The sequence below is a fragment of the Lacerta agilis genome, chromosome 4 (genome assembly GCF_009819535.1).
Source record: "Lacerta agilis isolate rLacAgi1 chromosome 4, rLacAgi1.pri, whole genome shotgun sequence".
In the NCBI taxonomy this organism is placed as follows: domain Eukaryota; kingdom Metazoa; phylum Chordata; class Lepidosauria; order Squamata; family Lacertidae; genus Lacerta; species Lacerta agilis.
In genome coordinates, this window is record NC_046315.1 from 20,133,775 (window position 1) to 20,159,395 (window position 25,621).

General features: G+C 45.1%; 3 protein-coding genes across 3 annotated transcripts; all 3 read right to left on the bottom strand.

Annotated features, from left to right (window-relative positions):
* Positions 1–5,190: 5,190 nt before the first annotated feature.
* LOC117045294 (vitelline membrane outer layer protein 1-like) lies at positions 5,191–9,245 on the bottom strand. Its single transcript, XM_033146219.1, has 3 exons — positions 8,682–9,245; positions 7,010–7,104; positions 5,191–5,577 (listed from the first exon to the last, which is right to left on the bottom strand). Exons 1-3 carry the CDS (start codon positions 8,853–8,855, stop codon positions 5,283–5,285), a joined length of 564 nt encoding a protein of 187 aa, XP_033002110.1. The 5' UTR covers positions 8,856–9,245; the 3' UTR covers positions 5,191–5,282.
* Positions 9,246–13,427: 4,182 nt separating this feature from the next.
* LOC117045075 (vitelline membrane outer layer protein 1-like) lies at positions 13,428–17,053 on the bottom strand. The gene is made up of 3 exons (XM_033145858.1): positions 16,851–17,053; positions 14,581–14,675; positions 13,428–13,822 (listed from the first exon to the last, which is right to left on the bottom strand). Exons 1-3 carry the CDS (start codon positions 17,025–17,027, stop codon positions 13,528–13,530), a joined length of 567 nt encoding a protein of 188 aa, XP_033001749.1. The 5' UTR covers positions 17,028–17,053; the 3' UTR covers positions 13,428–13,527.
* A 4,348-nt stretch (positions 17,054–21,401) lies between these two features.
* On the bottom strand, positions 21,402–25,180 carry LOC117045295 (vitelline membrane outer layer protein 1-like). The gene is made up of 3 exons (XM_033146220.1): positions 25,010–25,180; positions 22,669–22,772; positions 21,402–21,772 (listed from the first exon to the last, which is right to left on the bottom strand). The coding sequence occupies exons 1-3, from the start codon at positions 25,178–25,180 to the stop codon at positions 21,478–21,480; spliced, it is 570 nt and encodes a 189-aa protein (XP_033002111.1). The 3' UTR covers positions 21,402–21,477.
* Positions 25,181–25,621: the final 441 nt, after the last annotated feature.

The following is a 25,621-nucleotide window of genomic DNA, read 5'->3' on the forward strand; positions in this document are numbered from 1 at the left end:
AATTACAGAAGCTATCCTGGCTTCTGATTTTATCCTGGAATATCCCGTTTCCCCTGTCCAGTGCCACCGCCATGCCCAGGGAGGGAGGTGGTGGCACTTGCAGCCAGTGTTGACACTTGCAGTAGTGCTGAGTTCTCATGCAAGTCACCTGCTCCAGCAAGAGCATGGCACCCAAAGACTTGCTGCCTTGCTGCCACATGTGTCAGCTGGCTCCCACAGGAGTGCAGCACCTAAAGACATGGGTTCCAGTTTTCATCAGAGGAATGTTGGAGGGCATGTGATAGGCAAAACTTTTACTGCCACCACCCCTTTCGGAATAACTCAGTGTAGAGGGTGGGTCACTGAAAACAGGGATGGCACATTAAGATACTGCTGGAAAATAGTGAGAAAAGTGCCTCCCCGCATTTTGAGGCTCGCCTCCCCACCTAAAAACACTTACCACAAGAACAATTCAGGCGGGTCCTCCACCACCTTTGTACCTCATTCAAGTTTGGTCACTGGTCTAATCCCATGTCACAATCCTTACACCACTTCCCTCGAACCTTGCCAAGCTGCTGATAGGAGAACAATGCAGTTCTCAGAATGGGAGATGCCTTGAGCTAAGCAGTAAAATATGAATGTAGGCGGGGCAGTGAGCATAGGGCAGGGAAGGGAAGGGAAATGTGGGAGTCATCCTCCTGAGCAGTAGCTGCCATGCTTGGCTGCCCCATAGCTAGGGATAGGGTAGAAATTCAATTCGGTTTGCATTTAAAGGTGAACTTGCCTGGTTGAGTTTCTGAAACAACACTAGAACAAAAACACAGCCATCCTTTGAAATTTGCGCTTCTCTGAATTTTGCACTACTGTTCTCCAGGCAAGTAAGATGTGAAGAAAGGCATATATTTGGGTAAGTATGTCTAAAAGGGCATACATTTGTGAAAATACAACGTAGAAACACATTACATTAAGGAAAATTGCTCTGCAGAGATGCCTGTACTAGGCGACAATGCATGCAAAAATTTACATGTGTATATTGGGAGGAAAATGTACTGAAATGCTGGTGAATTTTCTTGAGAAGGAAGGAAGGAAGGAAGGCAAATTGATATGCAAATTGATATGGAATGGAAGTGTGAAGAATTAGCTTAAGACTGAAATAGTGAGAAACTGGTATGGACAGGTTCACCTTTCACTATCCATAGCTGAGCAAAGCAGAGGAACTACTATAGACTTTCTATGACTTCCCCATCCCCAACACTGGTTTCCTTGAGTATGTGCCTCCAAAACCAATTAGCCTTAGAGTGTACTTTGGCACTCTACCCTTTTCCTTTTAATTCTTTTGTACGTAATGTAAATCGGTTATTTCGCTCTTGCTTTCCATCCAGTGACTTGATTGGCCTATGGATTTCTGGCACATGTGTCTGCAAGAAACATAAATAAGTATAGACTGTGATAAGCAACAATGTGTTTAAGCAGCAATCACCCTTTGAATGAATTCATGGGTCTTGTGAAGGAAAAGCACACATTTCCCTTTTCTCATTTGCTTCCTTTGGAAGGAAAGAAGATAAGCCACTCAAAAGAAAAGTACAACTTGGTATTTAAGAAGGAACGTCTTGTGATATATTTAAAATCCGAAACTAGAGCAGCCTTATGCTACTTAATGAATGATAAATTACTGAGGTACTTGCAGTAAGGTACAGTACCTAGTACATCCCTGAGAAGAGAATCTCCTGTACCAGTTGTCCTTCATTTTGCCTGAATTTGGCTCTGAGGCTGTTGTGACCAGTGAAATGCAACCAATCCCTTTGAGGAAGCATGAATGTACAGGTGAAACTCGAAAAATTAGAATATCGTTGAAAGGTTCATTTCTTTCAGTAAATTCAACTTTAAAGGTGAAACTAATATATGAGATAGACTCATGACATGCAAAGCGAGATATGTCAAGCCTTTATTGGTTATAATTGTGATGATTATGGCGTACAGCTGATAAGAACCCCAAATTCACAATCTCAACTTTGGGGTTTTCATCAGCTGTATGCCATAATCATCACAATTATAACAAATAAAGGCTTGACATTTCTCGCTTTGCATGTCACGAGTCTATCTCATATATTAAACTCCAGTAGCTAATGAAAACAATTGCTTACATAAATGGACTTTTCCACAATATTCTAATTTTCGAGTTTCACCTGTATGTGTTTCTTTATCCTATTGACAACATTCATATATTGTTCAATAATTATCGGAAACAAATAGTCGCAGTTAGAAATCACAGCAGCAAACCATACCAAGCAGCCCCAAAGCACTGAAATATCTTAAAAATGTAAAACACCTGGGAAAATGGAAAGGTCTTCACTTAGTGCCAAAAGGATTATAGTATTGGGGCCACCCAGATAAGCTTAGCTGGGCAAGGTATTAAATAACCAGGATGCCACTACCAAAAAGACTATTTCCACCCATCACACCTTACTTGGTGGGGGCACCCAAAGAAGGAACCTTAAAGCAGGTGTGTCAATAAAAATATATTTACCTAGTGCCAAAAGGACCACATGTGGACAGCAGGCAAGCTTAGAATTCACATGGTAAATCACAACCAACCAGGTTTCTAATTTACATAAGCTGCATTCTGTGCAGTATCGAAGATTTATTTGTGTCGGCCTCCCACCCCCATCTGTAACATTTCATGAAAAGATTGGTTTTTTGGTTTATGGGGTTTTGTTTTGTTTTCGTAAAATGTCTGTATGTCAATCAGAACTTGGAGCAGCTGTGCTTGTGACAAACGTCTGTCCCTACAACCAGCAACCATAGTCATATTGTTTACCAGAATTTTCCCCCCCAACAACTTGTTGCTGGGAAGGCCAGACATTATGGCAAGTACCTTATTGGAGATCTTCCGGAAAACCTAAAGTTTAAAAACATATAAAGATGATGAGAACCGCTCTGCATTTCCAGATTTCAGGAGAATGGAAAGGATAGGAAGCTGGTAAGGTCACAATCCAAAATCCTTGTACCAACACATAGTCAACTACAGATTTCCTCTGCCTAAGCATATCCATCAACTGCCCAGGAAAAAAAAATGGGACATCCTTTTTTTTTAAGAGAGGACAGTGGCCAAAATGCCACCGCAATCTTGTGAGATTTCGGACTACACTTTTTTCGGGCACAGTGCCCAAAAGCACACGTTTTGGGGTGCTGCACAAGATCGTTGCCCCACAAAAAAATGCTTTTGGGGGCAGTGATCTTGTGTGGTGCTCCAAAATGCATGTTTCAAGGCATTGTGCCCCCAAAAGGCTTTTTGGAGGGTGATTTGGTGCAACTCACATGAGTCGCACACAAGTGCGGACTCGGTACATGGTGTCCCAGATTTGGCCGTGTTGTGCTGGAAGGTAAGCTGTAGAATTGTTACGATTAAAGTAACAATTCTTGCAATAAGTTACCTTGAAGCAGTATGGGGCGATAGAAAGGGAACCTATTGTTCTCTTGCTTGTTCCTTCTCTTTTAGTAGTTTGTTGTTGTTTAGTTGTTTAGTTGTGTCCGACTCTTCGTGATCCCATGGACCAGAGCACACCAGGCACTCCTGTCTTCCACTGTCTCCCACAGTTTGGTCAGACTCATGTTGGTAGCTTCAAGAACTTGTTAGTTACTTGTTAGTAAAGTCAATCATTTTCCATTTTAGTTACTTGTTAGTAAAGTCAATCATTTCCATTTAAGCTTTATTTCCTTCCCATTTCATCTCCAAGTTCAGCCAGTAACAGTATGAACTATCATGTTCCAGTGTTTAACATTTTGGCTCCATCTTGGCCACATGTAAAACTCGCACTTAGAACAGGATTGCTTGGCATGAACAAAAAATCTTAACTGTTCTTTATCCTTTCAACCAGTAGGCCTACCAGACAATTTCTTTCTGCACACTGCTGCAATATATTTACCAAACTCCAACAAGAACACATCACTAGATGAGCACTGTCAATTATTAAGAAACTGGGCATAGCCTGATAAACCTGATATTGCATATGCCAGCGATCCCAGATGATGAAGCAAATGTCGACATCTGAGCATTATACAATTGGTGATCAAAAAATGATAAAAATAAGAACATTGTCAAATATGCATGATGCAAAGTTATGACCACTATGCGCCATTAACCAATAATCTCCCTAACAAAGGGCTTCCTATGCAAGTTGCCATAATAGCAACTGTAATAATCAGGCAAGATCAGCCATGTGTGGTGTTGGCCCCAATCACAGAAAAATATTCGCATTAAGTACTGGCCATGGATGAGAATCTGCACTTTCACCCACACCAAAAGATGCATCCATTCAATTCAATGGAACCAGATGATCAAACTGAATAAGGGAAAATCAGGTTCACTGTTGACTGGCCTAGACACAGAGAGATGCACCTATCTCTGTATTGGGCAGGCGATTGTCTCCTGTTCAGAGGCTTCCATTTGGACAATGAAGCATTAACGCTAAGGTCATCACTCCTCAATATAGGTACAATGGTGGACTATATATGTGTTGATTGGGTGATTTTAAAAATGTATACAGACTCTTTCTCTCTCTCTCTCTCTCTCTCTCTCTCTCTCTCACACACACACACACACTCACACACGTACACCTGGAAGGAAAGAAGACCCAAATTAAAAATAGCATGAACATCTGCCTTTGCTGCTCCCTCTTGGTTATAAAATATAAATGTTGCTGTTCGATCACACAGCTATTTGGGACAGTGGTCACTTCAGCAGGAGGTACATTGATGCTCATGCACAACTGCGAAGTTCTTTCTGCAGGCAGTTGTTGTGTTTCCCCCATAGTTTATTACAGGCATAGGCAAACTCGGCCCTCCAGATGTTTTGAGACTACAATTCCCATCATCTCTGACCACTGGTCCTGTTAGCTAGGGGTGATGGGAATTTTAGTCTCAAAACATCTGGAGGGCTGAGTTTGCCTATGCCTGGTTTATTATCTTTGTGGCTTGCACTTCTCCCCACACCCCACCACACCCCTAAACATCAATCTGTAACTTCACTCATTGGCTGAAAATACGGCATGTTGGTATCAGGCTGGCTTCTTACTAAGCAAATTGGCAGAATAGTGCCTCCAGCAGTATCAACACCTGCATAGCTGTACCCTTTATTTAATATTTTTCATTGCCTCTCGTTGGGAAGTGATAGGTGCAGAGTTGAGTAATTCGGTTCAAAATAGACACACACCATTCTCAAGCTGATATTTAATTGTGGTTAACATCCATGACAACTGAAAAGTAGCAGAGAAACGTTGTATGATAAGGAGACACCGTAGTGTTCAGCGACAGCAGAAGAGCTCCACATCATTAAGTGCTGTGTCATCGCGCTCGCCTTGGTAACCCTGCATCTTTGTCTGGATCCCACAGACAGAACCTGAATAGCAGCGACTGCTCCAAGAGCCGAATCTACCCCAGGCAAGTCCCTGGCCTGTCAGTGCAGTTCCATCTTGGCAGGTGAACTGGACGTTGTTGGCCGCTGTATCATCACCTTCGCCTTGGTGTTCTTCCACTCTCAGAGAGAAGGAGACCAGATTGCCTTGGGGACAGTATTTAATTTCTTTCCAGGATCCCCACCTGTCAAAGAAGATACTAATGTTAATTAGAAATGCACATGGATCCCTCTGCTTGCTCCAAATGAGATCAAACACTTGTGAGCATTCCAAGAAGATGCTCCAAAAGCCTCAAAGGCCTTTCCATTGCTGCCTTCAAATGTCCACAATGTACCTGCCTCTGACCTTCCTTCCTACCCGAACACTCTCCCCTCCCAGTGAAGGCAGTAGTCCATGGCCAAGAACCCAGAATTAGGTAGTGTTAGTAAGTCTATGAGACTGTTTGATATCATTTTGATGTTTCATTTACAATAAATCTTGCTTAGTAGAATGATCTAGCAAAATTATATATTTACTGGAAAAGGAGAGAGATGACAGGGCACATAGATCAGTTTACTAGGGCTCAACTTCTTTTGAGTTAGAGAACTCTCCTAAAGCAAAACAACCAGAGGATTTGATGTGGGATATAGGATTATGATCCTCCACCCCTGCTGTCAAGAAGAAAACACCAACAACTAGGGCATCATATGCCTCGGTACAGGGAATGGGGGTATAGGCGTTAGATAGTTTAAAATTGTTTTCAAATATTTCAAATATGTTTTGTTTTAATAGTACTTTTAAAACAAAGTACTTCTTTGGGAGGAAAGGTGGGCTAGTACTTTAATAATTAGTGGTCCTGTAAGGAAAAACAATTACTGACTTGGGCTGCAATCCTACAAACACCCTACCTAGAGGTAAGTCTCACTGAACTCAACGCAACTCCCAAACAAATAACTTTACTTAGTCCTTCCAGTTATTTAATCCCTGACAGTAATATGGTATTTTCTAAGAACATCCTGGTTCTCTTGAACAGACTTGGAGTCTGTCTCTATTCGTTTCTCGGCTTCCATGAGGCAGAACCCAGGTCCAGATTTCGCCTTGAGTAAGGTCTCCTTAATACAGAGCTTTCCAAACTTTTCATGGAGGAGTGTGGGGAGCGTTCACGCGACACACCTACACACTGCAGCCGACACACAAATGTGTTTTGACACACAGTTTGGAAAGCTCTGCCTTAATGTTTCCCTCCTTTAGTGTCATCACTGCCCCCTTCATTTGCCTTCTTCTCTGAGTCCAACACACATATGGCAAATATGCACTACTCACTTGCTCAGAGAGGTTAAGTGAAAATGCAAGGAGGGGTGGCAGCTAACCGAGGAAGAGCCAGAGGTTGGTACGGGGTCCCCTACAGGAGTACAGGCCTCAGCCAGTCCAACAGTGCCAACCCCTCAGGCTAGATTTGCCATGAATTTTGGGGTCTTGCAAAGTAGTGTTCGAAACCAGGAAAATGCTAGAGTTGGTACCACTTGAGAGTTTGGAACAGTCAGTATGAATCCTGATGTTTACCTTTTGGTGGTGCTGGTTTAACTCATGTCAGCCCCTCCCGCCTTCCAAACAATGAAAGCAAGGAAGCTACTTACGGTCCAACTGAAGACTCAATTATTGATCCGTCTGTGCAGTGGAGGCGGATTCCATTCAGGGCTGTATCATCCCCAAGGCCTTGAACTGGCTCTACCTATTGGGAAAAATATGCCAGGCTAGCTTCCTCATGAGGTGATTATCTGGGTGATGGCCCATTCAGAGAACAAAGGAAAAGGGGCTCTGTGACAGACACCAAATGGGTGGGACTCCTACTTCAACTCTTAAATAGTTAGAAAGACAAGCCTGGGTTTTAGACCAGAGTTTTCAGTGATGTGAGGTAGAAGAAAAGCAGCAAACCGAGGGCCAGATAATAATGTTTGATTTCTGTTTGAATCCAAGGCTGTGGCTATGAGAGAAGCAAAACCCTTTTGTAGATAATGCTGTAAACCTCTCCATTGTAGGCTCAGGTTGTATATATGTGCAAATTAAACCATATATCATAAAGAACCACAGTCTCCACTGTGCCTTATTCTAAAAGGGAACCCGAACCGTGGGTAAGCACTTGGAACTCCTGGAATCTTGCACTACTTGGAAATTGGGCTGGTATGCAACAGTGGTGTCAGAAGGTGACATTTGTGTTTCCTGGAGGTGGACCTGTGAGGAAGGTGTGCCCATGCCAAAATGAAGGGAGGAACAGCAACTTCCGTGGAGTAGGTCAGGTAGATGCTCCAGCAGCAGTTACTGCAGCAGCGAGGCAAGCTACCTGAGGAGCTGATGGCTGAGGAGCCTGGTGTGGAAAACAGGATGCAGGAGAAAAGTGCCTCAGTGGAGGACAAACTGTAGGATGGAGGCGAAGAGCTGCTGCTAATAGATCTCTTTACTCCACATGTGCCAGCGGAGCAGGAGGAGCAGCCTCATTCTAAAAGGAAACATGAACCCCAGCTAAGTGCCTTGAAACGCTGGAATCTTGCACCACTCAGAGACTGGGGTGGCATTCAATAATATGATGGAGTCCCATTCTAACCACATAGCACAGAAAGAAAACAATCTTACCTTTGAGAAAAAGCTCTTATTCCCTGCACAGATCACTGGGGGTGAGGGGTGGGGAAAATAGGGATGGTATTCAACTAAGCTTTACACAGATTTGTCCCATTAATGAACACTGCTAAAGTCTATTAATTGCATAAGGCTTCTCTGAGTAAAGCTGAGCTGAATACAGTACCTCCAAAAGATACTGCTTTGTGAGACAGTTGGAAGGGCTTCATTGACCATACCTGGCCCAAAGGCCACTGGTCCCAACAGCCAACAAGATGCAACCACTTACATACAACCTGTGGCATTGAGGGGGACTTGCACCCCTAAATACACACACACACACACACACACACACAGAGAGAGAGAGAGAGAGAGAGAGAGAGAGAGAGAGAGAGAGATTGTGCTAGAATACTTTCCCAGTAAAGAAATGAATTTAACAGAATCTCTCCTGACCAACCTCTGGGTAGGGGAAGAGGAAACCAGCCCATCACCTGGTTTCTGATATCTGGCCCATTGTTCCTTAACACTTCTCCACCTTTTAGATAAAGGGGAAGAATAATAGACTTAAGAGTACAGCCATGCCCCCCCCTTCCTCACAGAGGTCTAAAACTATGTTCTGGGAAGCATTCAGAAAGAAAGGAGGGAAAGAACTTGAGAGAGAGCTAGATGTGACAACATCTCAGGAGCAAACCTTACCTTCAGTGAGAAGCCATGAGCATAAGATCCTGCTGGACAAAACTGGATTTCACCCCAAATACCCCATGGTCCTCCATTTGACACTGTGAGGATAGAATTATAGTTTCGGGCTTCTGTAGGCACAAGGCAGCAGGAGAGGGTCAAGAAGACCACAGCCGGGATGGTAAAATCCATGGAAAGTAATCTGCTCTGAATCGAGGTGTAGAAAGTTAAAGAAAATTGGGGATTTATAGCCCAGGACTTTGAGCTGTGCTGCTATTTCCAGAACTGAGTAAGAAGTCAGGCAATACCACCGGAAGACAGAGCTGCATTAAATGCACATCATGTCAAAAAGTGGGCAGGAAGTTTACAAAAGAGTTGGATTCCCCAAACCCTCTCAGAGTTGCTGGAACTCATCCAAGGCGAAATAATCCTGCAACAATTTAACCTCTTCTCTATCTTTGCAATGTCCCGCAACACACTTGGGTATTATATCCACATCATTGGAACTGCAACAATGAGAATTCAGGAGATGTGAAAGAAGGGGGAAACGTCACTAAATGCTGAGTCTAGATTTGTGAATCATACATGGTGGGGTGCAGGGTGGCCCCATAATGAGCCATTCTGACCTACAGTTCCCAGGCTGCAGGTCATGGTATCACTGAATTAGAAGGAAGCACTACCAGAAGAAATAAAATTGCAGTGGAACAAGTGGTAACATATAGTTCTAGGTGGGCGATTTGTGTGCCACATGTTAAGATCCCCAAAATAAAAATTAACAATATATGTTAATGACAGAAACCAGGAATAAGACAGGGGGGATTTATTGTCTTTGTGGTTTCTACTTCCTACCCCCTCCCCAAATATAAATCTGGGACTTTATTCATTGGCTAAATAATCTGAAAGTGAGTAGCAGGCTTGTTTCTTACTAAGAGGTTGGGCAGAATAGCGCCTCCACATTTTTCTCTAAATGCTAGATGGGAATCCTCTGATGAACTAAACAGGCAATGGTTAGCTGATTCATCCTTAACATAGGACCTCAACTGTGGCCCTATGATTTCTTCCCGCAGATATATAGGAAACATCCCTGGAGTCACTAGATAGTTGCCTAGTGAGGGAATTTCACAAGTATGGGGGCCCTACATAGACACGTGGTATTTATATCTTCTGAATAAATAGTTCATTTAATTAAAAAAAAAGTGGCTGCCCCTTCAATGCTGATGCTGCATGGGGAATTCCGTTAAAGGAACCCAGGGGCTCGCCATGCTTGTCAGTATCCCCCGGTCGGGGGCCAGGGCCCACACAAGAGCCTCTGGGAGCATTAGGGGAGAGGTGAGGGTCAGACCCCCGGCTCCCATTCTCTCCCCAAAGTGTTTTCCCCTTTACTGACTCCACAGGTGGGTGGATGTCAGTTCTGTCCCCAGTGGGACAGATAGCCTGAACCAATGCCTAAGCAATCACTCACATATTTTGTATTTTAATAAAGTTGTGGCCAAAATTCTGCCAAAAACCTTAAACTTAAATTTCTGTGTGAGGTGTGTTGCATTTGAGGGGTGGTCTGGGGACCTCGACACGCAATACGTATTACATGGTTAAACTTAAGATTGTCTGGGCCTTAGATGAAACAGCAAAATTGTAGAGTTAATACCCTTTGAGAGCTTAGAACAAGCAAGATGAATCCCGAGATTTACGTGGTGCTTATCTAACCCAGCATAAATAATTTCATCTCAACCTTTCCCACCACCACCACCTTTGAAACAATTACACCAAAAAGAAAGCAAGAAATCTACTCACGGTCCAACTTTAGACTCAATTGTTGAACCATCAGTGCAGTGCAAGCGGATTCCATTCAGGGCTGTTTGATCACCAGGAATTTCGTCTGACTCTACCTAGTGAGAGAAGAAAGAAATAGATTTAATAAATGTAAAGCTAAATGTACTGCTCATATAAATAATGGCTAAGGGACACAGGGTTGAATCCACACCAAGTTAGTTATGCTTAGTCCCATTGAAATCAGCGTCCCATTGAAATCAGAGTCAAACAGATCTCATTGAACTCATTGTTAACAAAGGCAATTAACATGGTGTGGATCCAACAGTTTTCAGCTGGGATTATCCATGCCCTGTCTTCTAGCTCAGACCACTATGGGTGGAGTGTGTGCTGAAAATAGGGGGTGTTATTCAGCTAAGCTTTACACTGATGTTAATGAACTCTGCTAATGAATATTAATTTCAATAAGGCTGCTCTGAGTCAAACTGAGGCTGTTGGAAGGACTTCATTGGCCATATTTGGCCCAAAGGACACTGTTGCCATTGGCTCAGGACCTCCCTACCTTAAGCACAGGTTCCATTTACTGTATTTATTTTTCCCAATTTGAACTATAAAATGGTTATTTTCTTGAGTCAAAATGAAAGTACCCCTAAACATTTTTTTAGGGGGGGAAACCACTGGGTCTAGAACTATGTTCTAGGAAGTGTTCAGAAAGAAAGGAGAGAGGGAAATTTAGATAGAGCTAGATGTGACAACAATTCAGGAGCAAACCTTATCTTCAAAGAGAAGCCATTAGCAAAATATCCTTGCGGGCTGTGTAATGCCAGGTCAATTATGAACAAAACCACTGCCATCCACGACCTGATTGTGGATGGGGGATTTGACCTGGCATGTGTAACAGAGACTTGGTTGGATGAGGCAGATGGGCCTGTTCTTGCCGCTGCTTGCCCACCAGGTTTCTCTTACGCACAGCAACCCAGGCCATCTGGGCGGGGAGGGGGGGTTGCAGTGATTTTTAGGAAGTCATTAGTTTGCACCAGGCATCCTATTGGGAAGACCAAGTTTTCTGAGTGCTTGTTCTGGAAGTTGGGCAATAGGGGCAGTACAGGATTCCTTTTGGTGTACGAACCTCCCCGCTGCACCAAGGATTCCCTGCCCGAGATGCTTCAGGTCGTGGCGGATGTGCTCCTGGAGACACCTAGTTTGGTTGTCTTAGGGGACTTTAACATCCATTCCGACACGACCTTACAAGGGGCCGCTCGGGATTTCGTGGAAAGCATGGCCTCCATGGGGCTGTCCCTGAATAAGTTTGGCCCAACTCCTAGCCGCGGACATGCCTTAGACCTGGTGTTTACCTCTATGGGTGTTGGTGATCTGACACTAAGTAAAAGTGAAACAAAAGAAGTGCCATGGTCAGATCACTTCCTGGTGCAACTGGACTTCTCCGCGACCCTTCCCCTCTGCTGGGAGGTAGGACCAATTTGGATGGTCTGCCCCCACTACTTAATGGATCCAATTGGCTTCCAGAGAGTGGTGGGGGATGTTTTATCCCATGTTGATGGCCTTTCAGCTGATTCCCTCATGGCCCGCTGGAATGTGGAGTTAACCAGGGCTATTGACTGTCTGGCTCCAAAGCGCCCTCTCCGACTGCATGGAGCCTAGACAGTAGGCTGAGACCCTACCTGCCCACAGACTGTCTCGCCAGAGTGGTACATGCTCTGGTTATATCCTGATTGGACTACTGCAATGCGCTCTATGTGGGGCTACCTTTGAAGGTGACCCGGAAACTGCAATTAATCCAGAACGCGGCAGCTAGACTGGTGACTGGGAGTGGCCGCCGGGACCACATAACACCGGTCCTGAGAGATCTACATTGGCTCCCAGTACGTTTCCGAGCACAATTCAAAGTGTTGGTGCTGACCTTTAAAGCCCTAAACGGCCTCGGTCCTGTATACCTAAAGGAGCATCTCCACCCCCATCATTCAGCCAGTACACTGAGATCGAGTGCCGAGGGCCTTCAGTCGGTTCCCTCACTGCAAGAAGCAAAGCTACAGGGAACCAGGCAGAGGGCCTTCTTGGTAGTGGTGCCCGCCCTGTGGAACGCCCTCCCATCAGAGGTAAAGGGAATAAACAACTACCTGACATTCAGAAAATACCTGAAGGCAGCCCTACTTAGGGAAGTTTTTAATCTGTGATATTTTAAATGTATTTTAATATTTGATGGAAGCCGCCCAGAGTGGCTGGGGAGAACCAGCAAGATGGGCGGGGTACAAATAATAAATTGTTGTTGTTGTTGTTGTCGTCGTCATCATCATTTATTGTCTCTGTACGTTGCTCCCCCAAATGTCAACCTGTGACTTTACTCACCAGCTAAAATATTGAAAGTTGGAAGCGGTCTTATTTCTCACTAAGTAGTTGGACAGAATAGTGCCTCATAGCTTGTACAGTGGTGTCCCGCTAGACGAATGCCTCGCTAGACGAAAAACTCGCTAGACGAAGGCATTCGTCTAGCGGAAGGCCGCCCCGCTAGACGAAAAAGTCTATGGGGCTGCCTCGCAAGATGAAAAATTTTTGCCTTTTTTTTCGTTTTGCGGAGCGCAGCTGCCATTGCCGCTCCGCAAGATGAAAAACCCGCTAGACGAAAATTTTCGCAGAACGAATTATTTTCGTCTAGTGGGGCACCACTGTATTCTGTACATTTCCCCTCATAGCTTGTATTCTGTATATGCTAGATCAGAATGCAGACTAGCTAATGGTCTAACAGGAAGTCAGTATGGCAATTGTATCAGATCTTCCCACTAACCTACCTCAGAGGGTTGTTGTGAGGATAAAATGGGAGGAAAGAAAAATGTATGTGCCCCCTTGAAGTACATGGAGGAAATCTGAGTTAGAAAATGAGATATTGTGTGTTTGTGTGTGTGTGTGTGTGTGTGTGTGTGTGTGTGTGTATTTCATTTCTTCCCACCCAGAAGTGATAGGTGCAAAATTATGTAATTAAAATGAAAAGAATCACACACTACTTTCATGCCAATATTTAATTGTGGTTAACATTCATGACTACTGAAAAGCAGTAAAGATACAGGGAGGTACTTGGGGTTCAGCCAGTGCAATAGAATTTCACATCATTGAGTGCTGTGTCATCGCCCTTTCCTTGGGGAGACTCCACCCTTGTCTCAATGCCACTAATGAATCCAGAGTAGCAGCGACTGCTCCATGGACCAAAATTACCCCAGGCAAGTCCATGGCCCATCAGCCCAGTTCCATCTTGGCAGGTGAACTGGATGTTGTTGGCGGCAGTATCGTCACCTTTTCCCTGGGTTCCTTCCACCCTCAGAGAGAAAGAGACTAGGTTGCCACGGGGGCAATACTGAGTGTGTGTCCAGGATCCCCACCTGCCAAAGAAGACACTGAACATTAATGTGAAATGGGACAGGTAGCTGCTTGCTCCAAAAGGGATCAGGCCATTACTAGCATTACAGGAGGATATAAGGCTTTGCATTGTATTCAAAAATAACCTGCTGCTCCTTCCTTCCCCTCTACCCTCCACTCCTGGTGAAGGTAGACAAACCCACGATCACAGAATCAGGTATTATTGGTGTGTGAGTCTATGAAACTTTTAAGTTACACATTGATATTTGCAATAAATATTGTTTGACACAACCTAAGATCTTCTGGGTCTGAGATGACCCAGAATAATTATCTGTTTATTGGAAAAGAGGTGGCAAACCTGAAAAGGGGGGAAGTATTAGTTTATTGGGGCTCAGCTTGTTTTGAGCCAGGTAGCTCTTCTGAGGCAACAGAACCCTCAGAGGATGTTAAAAGAACATCGGAAGATGTAATGTGGGGCAAAGGACTTTGGCCCTTCACTTCTTTCTCAAGAAGAGTCAGAGACCAGCAACTGGGGACTTGGCAAGAGGGAGCAGTTGGCCAAATTCAGGGATCTCCTATCAACAGGATCTTAGAGAGGAATGGAATGGTGGGTAAGCGATACTATCTTAGGAAGAGAGGTGGTAGACACTTGACGTTGGTTGCCACTGTTCAACCACCCCCCAAAAGAGAACTGGGTAACCATGTTGACTTGCCCTCCTATTTGGTGCTGATCTAACCCAGCCTAACAAATGTCAGAAAAGAAAGCAAGAAAGCCACTCACCGTCCAACTGAAGACTCAATTACTGAACCATCAGTGCAGTGCAGGCGGATTCCGTTGAGGGCTGTATCATCACCTCGACCTTGAACTGGCTCTACCTAAAAGATGCAGAGAGTGTGATAAATTTGAACTGCTGAACTACTGACATCAATCTAGTATATATTTTGGGAAATGGTTTTTCCATTTGTATGCTCCCTACGAGTATGGCCGCCTCTTGAGATATTGTCACCAAACCTGCCCCTAATGGTTCCTGAGGTGAGGGTCTTTGTGGAATTTCGGGCACCAGGAGCCATTTTGAATCTAAATGGCAGACCAAAACATGACTCGGCAATACCGCATTACATTTTTTCTGTGTTCCAAAATTTTAATAATTTCCATTCCATTTCTTTGAGTAAAAATAATCCCTTATATAACAGCTACAATCTTGTGATTTCAATTAGTGTTGATATAATAGGTAATTTGTAAAGTTTCAAGTGAGGAACTTTAGCTGTAAGCCCTATTCTTCCTGTGGCAATTTTCCCCCATGATGCTTTCCCATCCATATAATAATATTACAATAATTTATAATTTATACCCCACCCGCAGGGCCAGATTTAGGTTTGATGAGGCCCTAAGCTACTGAAGGTAATGGGGCCCTTTGTATGTCCTGCTGTCCTTTGTCAACAATTGTTGCTGTGTTTTGCGTTGAATATCTGCTATATGGTAATTTATGGACCTAATAGGTATCTAAAGCCATCTGCAGATAACAAAATATATATTTTATCAAAGTAATTGTTGAAATTATCTTATATTTTGGAAATGTACATCCTGGTTTTTTTGCATTTACATTTTTGAGGGGGCTCCAAGAGACTAGGGCCCTAAGCTATAGCTTGTTTAGCTTATACATAAATCCTGCACTGCCCACCCATCTGGCTGGGTTTCCCCAGCCACTCTGGGTGGCTCCCAATCGAATATTAAGATACAGTACAGCATTAAACATTAAAAACTTCCCTAAACAGGGTTTCCTTCAGATGTCTTTTAAAAGTAAAATACAGTGGTACCTCATCCTGAAGCAAAGTTCATAACCCGAGGTACTATTTCTGGGTTAGTGGAGTCTGTAACCTGAAGCGTCTGTAACCTGAAGCGTCTGTAACCCGAGGTACCACTGTAGTCAGTGGCGTAGCGAGGTGGGGGCGATAGGGGCGGGGTGCCCCAGGTTTCAGGGGAGGGGGTGACACTCGGTGCACCCGCCCTGCCCCGCCCAAGCCAAGCCCCACCGGTGGGCCCTGAGCAAGCCGCGGAGCGAGGCAGCCTTGCCCGCAGCCTGCAAGCAAACCTGCTCAGCAGTCTGCAAGCAAGCTGCAGAGCGACGCCGCTCCGCCCCGCGGCCCGTCCATGTGCAATGCATGCACCGTGCATTGTACGCAGCGACACATGTCGCACGCACGGAGCAGGCCTCAGACGGGCCACAGGGTGAAGCGCCTCGCTCCACGGCTTGCTTGCAGGCCGCCTAGCAGGTTTGCGAGCAGGCTGCGGGGCGAGGCTGCCTCACTCCGCAGCTTGCTTGGGGCCCGCCCACCGGCACTGCTATGGAGTGGTGCGGCAGGCATGCGCCGTGCGTGGTACGCAGCGATGCAGTGCTAGGTGGCACCGGGGCCCCGGGTTTGCCGTCCCGGGTGACCGAGCGGCTTCCTCCGCCACTGACTGTAGTTGCTTATTGCCTTGACATCTGATGGGAGGGCGCTCCATGGGGCAGGCGCCACTACCAAGAAGGCCCTCTGCCTGGTTCCCTGTAACCTCACTTCTCACTATATGGTGTTGTATCCTTTATTCCTGCAACTGTTGATGGTTCCCGTCTTGTCTTGGGAGATGCTGTTATCTTACAGTTTCCAAAAGTCACTGCATCACTTTGTCCAATAATTCAGCTTCTAGTAAACAAGCCGTCTTTGCTGTTTTTCCAGCCTAGGAAGAAGGGTCTGAATCCAGACTTCAGATAGTTAATCCAAAAAACTTCTATTCTTGCAGCTGGTAGACTCCTTTCCTCCCTGCCGCTGATTTATGGCCATTTATCCTTATCTCCTTAACACATTCCTTTGTGGATAATGGAGGTTAGGGAACATTTGATAGCAATTCTGGCCATTTGGCCTAGCATCTCCTTAGTTAAGAGTCCATCCCTGTCCTATTGCTTCCCCACATTTCTTGTTGAGTTCAGAACACTCTGTGGAGTGTTCAGACAAAAACGAAGGAAGGAGAGAGAGATCTGATTGTGAAAGCAAACTAACAGCAAACCTTACCTTCAGTGAGAAGCCGTGAGCATATCCCCGTGGACAAAACTGGATCTTCCCCCAAGTGCCCCACTTTCCTCCATTTGGCACTGTGAGGATGGAATTATAGTACCGGTACTTGGCTTCTGCAGGGGCAAGGCAGCTGAAGAGGATCAAGAAGAGCATCATAGTGATGGTGAAGTCCATGGAAAGCAATCTAGTCTGAATCAAGGTGGAAAGAGTCCATTGAAGAATAGCAGCACTTGAGAATTTATAGCCCAGAAATTTCAGCTGTGTCGCTTATTTCAGAACACAGTAAGAGATTAGGCAATACCACCAGAAGAAAGAGTTTCGTTAAAACCACATTATTTCAACAGTGGCCAGGAACTCTGTGAAACAGGTTGATTCCACTGAACTGCCCAGAGTTACTGCGAATCTGAGCTTGAACTCAACCTAGGGGAATTAATCCTGCAACAATTAATCTCCTCTGCCGCCACTGTGTACAGCAACACACTTGGGTATTATGTTGTTGCTGTTTATTTGTTTAGTCGTGTCTGACACTTTGTGACCCCATGGACTAGAGCACGCCAGGCACTCCTGTGTTCCACTGCCTCCTGCAGTTTGGTCAAACTCATGTTGGTAGCTTCGAGAACTCTGTCCAACCATCTTGTCCTCTGTCGTCCCCTTCTCCTTGTGCCCTCAATCTCTCCCAATATCAGGGTCTTTCCCCTAATTTCATTATGTTAAAATTTGTTGCAAAATCTTAATAAAAATAATTAATAATAAAAAAGAACAGCTACAATGAGAATTCAGTACAGAGGACCTGTCACCAAATACTGAAGATTGGGGGTGTGAACATTCAGTACAGACAGCCAGGAGTGGCCCCATCTTCAGTCACTTAGATGGTGACAGACAGCACCATGGGCATGGCCCTGAATGGCCAGCCAGCCGGCGGATCATGGGGCCACTGTTGTTGCTGGCCAGTGTGCCTTCTCAGTCTGCTGCTTGCAAAGTGACAGTGCAGTTCTCCTTCAGGTCCTTCCTAAGAGTGAGGCATTGTGTGTGAGGGCGCCCTGAAGAATGCCTGTGTCACCACTTTGTATAAGGGTTTATACAATGGCTGGAACTGGCTGCATCATATAAGCATGTAAGAAGTTAAGGAAGGTTGCTAGTCCGGGACAACCTACTGCCCCCCCACCTGATTTCTCGTTGTAATTATGGGGTGGAATTTAGCTGACTCACTGTATAATTCCCCCCCCCCAATTGAAAGTAATTTATCTAGGGCCACTAGTTCAGTGCATAGTGAGAGAATAATTACATTATATATATATATATATATATATATATATATATATATATATATATATATATACACACACACACAATACAAAATCCACCATACATTCTTTCATATGTACACAAGATATGTAGAATTTAGCTGACTCACTGTATAATTCTCCCCCTCCCCCTGGATTATAAGTAATTTGTCCAAGTTTGGTGCCTAGTGAGAGAATCCCACAGGCATGGGCCCACGGATGCAATATATCTAATGGGAGAAACCTATCTCTAGGGCTAGGCACATTCAAATGGATACAGGCAGTCCTTCAGATAACCTGGTCCCAAACCTACTAGAGCTTTAAACCTAATGTCCTGCTCTTTAAATGGGGTCTAGAAATGAATAGGTCACCAATGCATAGCCTGCCCAGAAAATGCCAAGACCACCACAAAAGCCCTTAGGCCACCACAGCTTTTCATTATGTCATGCAGGGTCAGGGCCAGATTAAGACCTTTAGAAGCCCTAAACAAAAGCTTTCCAAACTTTGTGTCATGATGCATTAGTTTGTCAGCTGCAGTGTGTAGGTGTGTCACACAAATGCTTCCCATGCTCCTCGGTGGGGAGCCTTGGTGGACCGAGTGGCATTTTGTTGTATTGATGCATATCATTAATCTCTATTATTACTATTTTATTATTGTTTATTAAACTTCCTGTTACACCTAGCTGAGGCATCCTTTCCTTTGCATGTGACCAGTAGGTGGGCGTGACCTTTCCAGACCTGGTAAAAGGCCAAGTCACGTAGCCACCTCCCTTCTTCTTCGTCCTGCCTGCTTCCTGCTTCACCTGGACTGCACCTGGGTTATCTCCCCTTTGGGGTAAACCTACCGTATTTGTATCTTTAAGCCTAAAGCCTGCCTTCAGGGATCACACTGTGCTCTGCCTGATCATGAGTAAACTTCCTTTTGTTACTTATGAATAAGACTGTTGTGTCTTTATTCTTTTAGGAGGGATTAAACAGGTTTTACCGGGAACATATCCCAATCTGGGCAAGCCAGATTGAATTGCTTATTATTTTTAAGAGATTCTAATGAGTCTGCAACCAACTTCCTGCTGTGTGATAGGGGAATGTACTCTGCTATATGAAGAAATTTGCTAGCGCGAGTTAAGAAGGATAGAATCATAGAATCATAGAGTTGGAAGAGACCACAAGGGCCATCCAGTCCAACCCCCTGCCAAGCAGGAAACACCATCAAAGCATTCCTGACAGATGGCTGTCAAGCCTCTGCTTAAAGACCTCCAAAGAAGGAGACTCCACCACACTCCTTGGTAGCAAATTCCACTGCCAAACAGCTCTCACTGTCAGTAAGTTCTTCCTAATGTTTAGGTGGAATCTTCTTTCTTGTAGTCTGAATCCATTGCTCCGTGTCCGCTTCTCTGGAGCAGCAGAAAACAACCTTTCACCCTCCTCTATATGACATTCTTTTATATATTTGAACATGGCTATCATATCACCCCTTAACCTTCTCTTCTCCAGGCTAAACATACCCAGCTCCCTAAGCCGTTCCTCATAAGGCATTGTTTCCAGGCCTTTGACCATTTTGGTTGCCCTCTTCTGGACACGTTCCAGCTTGTCAGTATCCTTCTTGAACTGTGGTGCCCAGAACTGGACACAGTATTCCAGGTGAGGTCTGACCAGAGCAGAATATAGTGGTACTATTACTTCCCTTGATCTAGATGCTATACTCCTATTGATGCAGAACAGAATTGCATTGGCTTTTTTAGCTGCTGCATCACACTGTTGACTCATGTCAAGTTTGTGGTCTACCAAGACTCCTAGATCCTTTTCACATGTTCTGCTCTCAAGCCAGGTGTCACCCATCCTGTATTTGTGCCTTTCATTTTTTTTGCCCAAGTGTAATAATATTAATCAATATATCCTCTCCTGTTACCCACAACATTCCCACAGGGCAACACTGATGTAGTCTGTATTTTCATCTGAGGAATGTTGAGGGGCATGCCAATGCAGCAAGTACAACACTGATATTACATGTGCCAACATCTTGGCTCCCCGCAGGTGGCTGCATTCTGCCAGCTGACACTTCTAAGCCATCTTTAAAAGCATCCTCTCACAAGTGATTTTCAAATCTGAAACAGAGGCATTGTGATTCCCTGCTTGTCAGGGATTGGATTCAAGAGGGCAAGATGGAGGAGGAGGAGGAGGAGTGGTGGAGATCACACACGCACCTTTCTCCTGCAGGGTCAGGAGAAGAGGGAGGCAGCATTGAATTACAGCAAGGCTTTGAGGAGTTCGAGGGAAGTCACAGCTCAGAGATAGACGAACAAAAGAATTGGGGAGTGTTAGAAGAAGGGAGGGCTGTAGCAGGGCAGCCAGATGACATGCTGTCACTGGAGAGTATTTCTGATCCCCCTTCTCCCAGAACGCGATGTTCGTTAAAAGTGCAGGAACAACAGAATCAGAGACATTTGACCACAAGTGGCCACAGTAAGGGAAGTTGCTGTTGCTGGGGAGGAGGGAAGAGGAATCCAGTTTGGAGTAACGCCATATTGAGGCTTGTTGCTTTCTTTTGTCACTCACGATTAGGATTGAATAAAACTCATTTAAAAAGGACTCTGCCTTGTTTTCTCTGCTCTTGTTGCAACCAGGGGAGGAATAGCTTTCCCAAAGCATTGACAGAGCCATGACACTGCTTTCCCCTCCCACAAAAAACAAAACAAAACAAAATAAAATAAAATAATCCTTCCAGTAGCACCTTAGAGACCAACTAAGTTTGTTCTTTGTATGAGCTTTCGTGTGCATGCACACTTCTTCAGATGCCTTCAGATGCTTCAGTATCTGAAGAAGTGTGCATGCACACGAAAGCTCATACCAGGAACAAACTTAGTTGGTTTCTAAGCTGCTACTGGAAGGATTTTTTATATATATTTTTTGTTTTGTTTTCACAAAAAATAAGTTCAGTTCTAGACCCCCTCTCCCCCCAAAAAGGAATCCCAAAATGTCAATGTGGGGCTAAGGAAGCCCTCTTGGTGCTAGACAAAAGCATTTTTATTTACCCAGGTTTTGGCCCTTGATTTGGAGGGTAACCAGTAATGTCTGTGGCATCTTTTTGAGTCAGGTCTCGGGGGCAACAGAAAGGATTCAGACTGTAATTCAGGACACTGTGTCTTTGTTTGTTAATCAACACCTGCATAGTTGTGCCCCTTCTTTAATATTTTTCATTGCTTCTCATCCAGAAGTGATAGGCGCAGAATTCTGTTCAAAAGAATCACACACAATTTCAAGACAATATTTAATTGTTGTCAACCTTCGCCACTACCGAAAAGTAGCAGAGATATGCTGTAAAGGGGACAGGAACATAGAGTTCAGTCACAGCAGAAGAACTTCACATCATTAAGGGTTGTATCATCGTCCTTGCCTTGGAGACCCTCCACCTTTGTCTGGATCCCACAGATATAACCAGAGGAGCAGCGATTGCTCCATGGGCCAAAACTACCCCAGGTAAGTCCCTGGCCCATCAGCCCAGTTCCGTCTTGACAGGTGAACTGGATGTTGTTGGCAGCAGTATCATCACCTTTGCCCCGGGGTGCTTGCACTCTCAGAGAGAAAGAAATCAGATTGCTTTGGGGGCAATAGTGAATCCCTGTCCAGGTTCCCCACCTGCCAAAGAAGACACTGGTGTTAATTAGTAACACATGAGGAGCCTTCTGCTTACAGAACCCAGCCAGATGGGCGGGGTACAAATAATAAATTATTATTATTATTATTATTATTATTATTATTATTATTATTACACCTAAATGGATCAGATCCATGTGAATATTCCAAGAGGATGCTCCCAATGTCTCAAGGGCTCTGAATTGTTGCATCCAAAGGTTCACAAAGCAGCTGCCTCTACCCCTCCTTTCTGCCCCAACACTCCCTGCTCCCAGTGAGGGCAGAAGCAGTTCTCCAGGATTCCAGAAGCAGGTATTGTTGCTGTGTGAATCTGTGAAACAGTTAAATATCACTTTAATGTATCATTTCCAATAAATATTGCTCAACACAGCCTAAGATCTTCTGGGCCTGAGATGTTTGCCTCCTTAAGTCTCATCACTACCCTCTCACTTAGCTGCTTCTCTGAGTCCATTGTCTATGGCAAACCAAGAGGAAGAGGGCACGATAACCAGAGGCTGCTGCTCCCTGTCCTTCCTTCTGTCCCTTGCTCAAAGAGATCCAGTGAACTTGTAAAGATAGCAAGAAAGAGTTGCAGCTAAATAAGAAAGCTCAAGGAGTCCATACTGGGTCCCCTATTGGGATACAGGGGTTGGCAAGTGCCTAACAGTGCCAACCTCTAATACCAGGCCTGCTATCAATTTTGGGGTCCTGCAAAGTTGAGTTGGAAGCCAGCAAAAGACTAGAGTTGGTGCCCTTTGAGAGGTCAGAAAAGCAAGGTGAACCTTATGGTATCTTCGTGCTGGTCTAACCTAGCATAACAAATTTCAGTTCAGCCCCTCCCACCAACACCTTCCCAAAAATTGCAACAAAAAGGAAATGAAATCAAGAGAGATGCTCACGGTCCGCTTGCAGACTCAATTACTGAACTGTCAGTGCAGTGCAGGCGAATTCCATTTAGGGCTGTATCATCATCCTTGACACCACCACCTTGGTTTGGCTCTACCTGGTGGGAGAAGAGACGAAGAGACTGAGATAAACTGAAGATAAACCAAGGATTGCAAAAATCAAAGTCAAAGTAAATCTGTCAGGGACTGGACTGAGGAGGAATGGTGGGAGGCCCCCCCATTTATCTGCCCCCCCCAAGGCAGGAGGACAGTATTGATTTAGAACAGTGGTTTGCAGAGGGGCATAGCCCAGAGGGGAAAAGCTGGGAAATACTGGGTGAGGAACAGCTAGAATAGGAAACAGCAGGAAAGAGAGAGCTGGCAGATTCAGTGTCCTTGAACAGCATTCCTGACTCCACTTCGCCTAAGACTAGAAAGACTTGGAAAGTGATAGGACAGAAAGCACAACAGCAACAAGCTCAGACTACTCAACATAGGATTGGCATAGATTAATGGGGACAGAGGGGGTGAACCTTTACTGGGAGCAACGCCAATATTTAGAGAGGTATACAGTACTTTGTTTCTTGCTGTGGTTATTAAATAACTTATCTGGAAAGAATGCTCCTTTCGTTTGATCTGCTTATTTACTGCCACCAGGGGAAGGATCTGATTCCCCAAAGCCTGACAAAATCATGAGTTCAAAGAGATCTAAGTTCAATTAACTTGACATGGATGCAACAGTTTTCAGCTAGAATTATCCATGCCCTTAAGTCTGCAGCCACACCTGGATACTATTACCATGGCCAGGGTAGATTTTCCATGCCTGAGATAGGAATGGAGCCCCTATCTAACCATGCAGCAAGCAACCTATCCAATAGAGAAAAAGCTCTTTCCCTGAGCAGATGACTAAGAGGGAGGGTGTAGGCTTAAAATAAGGGGTAGAATTCCATTAAAATTTGTACAGAGCAGTCCCATTGATAGTAATAACACGACTCAGATGTGTTAATTTCAAGAATTGTACACTAAGTAAAACCTGATTACTGCCATTCCGTTCACAGTTTTTTAAAAGAATCATAGAGTTGGAAGGGAAAACAAGGGTCATCTTGTCCAATCCCCTGCAATGCAGGAATTATTTGCCCAACATGGGACTTGAACCCACGCTGGGGCAGAGAAAGCCGCCCGGCCACCCGAGGCAGCAAACCTGGAAGCACCCAGGGGTGTGGTTTCACTCCCAGCATGCATGCGCAGCGTGCCAGCCTGGGGCGGGTCTGCTCGGGGCCCACCAACGGTGTGCAGCGCTCTGTAGCGGCGTGCTGCCAACAGGCGAGCCCTGAGCAAGCCCGTCCGGGCGGAGGTGAGCCAGGGAGGGGCGCCCAGAGTGTCACCCTCTCCAGGGTGGTACCCGGGGCACCCAGCACCCTTCGCCCCCCTCCCTATGCCACTGAACCCACGACCCTGAGATTAAGAATCTCATGCCCAACCAGCTGAGCTATCACACCAGCCATTCTTTGTGGATGGGTGATGAAACACACTGCATTCAGCCGTAATTATCAACCTTGAGTTATTTTATTTTTTTAAAAAAAAATAGTCTGGCAATCAGTTCCCATACTGCAGACTTCCCAACTTTGATCCCTCTCAGATGTTTTAGATGATAACACCCATCATCCCAGACCATTTGTCATGCTGGCTGGGGTTGATTGGAGCTGGAGTCCAACATATCTGGAGATATGTAGGACAACATCCTATATGTAAGCAGTTCCACCAAACAGAGTTGGCCCAGTCATTAGGCAGGGTGAAGCTGCTGCTTCGGGCACCAGAAGCCCCCCAGGTGGCATGCCCATGGGTGCCCCATCTGCCTAGCTGCCTCCACCATTGGCAGAGAAGCACCTCCACCATTGGCACTGATTTTAGGCAAGGTAGGTGGTTGAGGTAGTGGCGGCAGTAGCAGTAGGGCAAAGTGAATCTTCCCCTTTTGCCTCAAGCAGTGAAACAGGATACGCCGCCCCACCACCAAATAATCTGCCTGCATACCATTATTTTTCAGCCAGAACTCAGTTCCGGCAGCTCTCAAGTGGGCACCATTGCCATTCTAAGAGAACAAAACACCTCATTTTCTAGAAAAATAGCACTGCTGCATAAGTTGCTAATATATTTCACTTGGTGGCCCAAATTACCATCTGGCTATTCAGCCTCTTATTGCCCACAATTTAGATAAAGAAGAGGACTAATAGATTTAGGAGTCCATCAGTTCCCTATTGTTTCCCCATCTTTATCGTTGAGGTCTAGATCTGCATTCAGGTGTTCAGAAAGAAAGGAACGGAGGAACTTCAAAGCGAGCCGATGGAGGAAACCTTACCTTCAGTGAGAAGCCATGAGCATATCCCTGAGGGCAAAACTGAATTAACCCCCAGCTACCCCAAGGTCCTCCATTTGTCACAGAGAGCACAGAATTAAAGTCTCGGGCTTCCACAGGCCCAAGGCAGCAGCAGAGGATCAAGAAGAACGCAGGCGAGGCAGTGAGATCCATCGTATCTCTGCTCTGAAACGAGGTGCAGGGAGCTAGTTGAAGGAAAGCAGCTTTGGGAATTTATAGCCCAGAGGTCTGAGCCAGGTCATACCCTTAGACAAGGAAATACTTTCGAAACTTGTAAAAGGTAAAAGAAGACCATCAGTAGGTGTATTTGCATTGAATGTGCATTACGTGTCAATAGCGAGTATGGAGTTAAGGAAGCAGTTTGATTCTGCTAAACCTCTCGGGGCTGCAAGGGGTTTTGGGGCTGGAACTGGTCTGAGGCAAAGTAAACCAGAAAAAGTGACCTCTTGGTGACATCGTGTTGCTCACTTGGGCATTATTATTCCTTAGAACTGCTATAACAAGAATTTGGGGAAGGTAAAAGGAGGAAGAAACTGTCACTAAAAGCCGAGGACAGGGTGTGTGAACCTCAAGTAGTGACTGTTGGGCCTGGCC

Bases quoted from the DNA above. Each gene is read 5' to 3' on its own strand.
- LOC117045075 (XM_033145858.1), bottom strand. From the start codon at position 17,027: ATGGACTTCACCATCACTATGATGCTCTTCTTGATCCTCTTCAGCTGC. The intron at 14,676-16,850 runs GTAAGGTTTGCT...TGCATCTTTTAG, and splicing joins CTCACGGCTTCTCACTGAAG to GTAGAGCCAGTTCAAGGTCG. The intron at 13,823-14,580 runs GTGAGTGGCTTT...CTTCTTTGGCAG, and splicing joins ATTGAGTCTTCAGTTGGACG to GTGGGGATCCTGGACACACA.
- LOC117045295 (XM_033146220.1), bottom strand. From the start codon at position 25,180: ATGGATCTCACTGCCTCGCCTGCGTTCTTCTTGATCCTCTGCTGCTGC. The intron at 22,773-25,009 runs GTAAGGTTTCCT...TTCTCCCACCAG, and splicing joins CTCATGGCTTCTCACTGAAG to GTAGAGCCAAACCAAGGTGG. The intron at 21,773-22,668 runs GTGAGCATCTCT...CTTCTTTGGCAG, and splicing joins ATTGAGTCTGCAAGCGGACC to GTGGGGAACCTGGACAGGGA.
- LOC117045294 (XM_033146219.1), bottom strand. From the start codon at position 8,855: ATGGATTTTACCATCCCGGCTGTGGTCTTCTTGACCCTCTCCTGCTGC. The intron at 7,105-8,681 runs GTAAGGTTTGCT...TTTTCCCAATAG, and splicing joins CTCATGGCTTCTCACTGAAG to GTAGAGCCAGTTCAAGGCCT. The intron at 5,578-7,009 runs GTAAGTAGCTTC...CTTCTTTGACAG, and splicing joins ATTGAGTCTTCAGTTGGACC to GTGGGGATCCTGGAAAGAAA.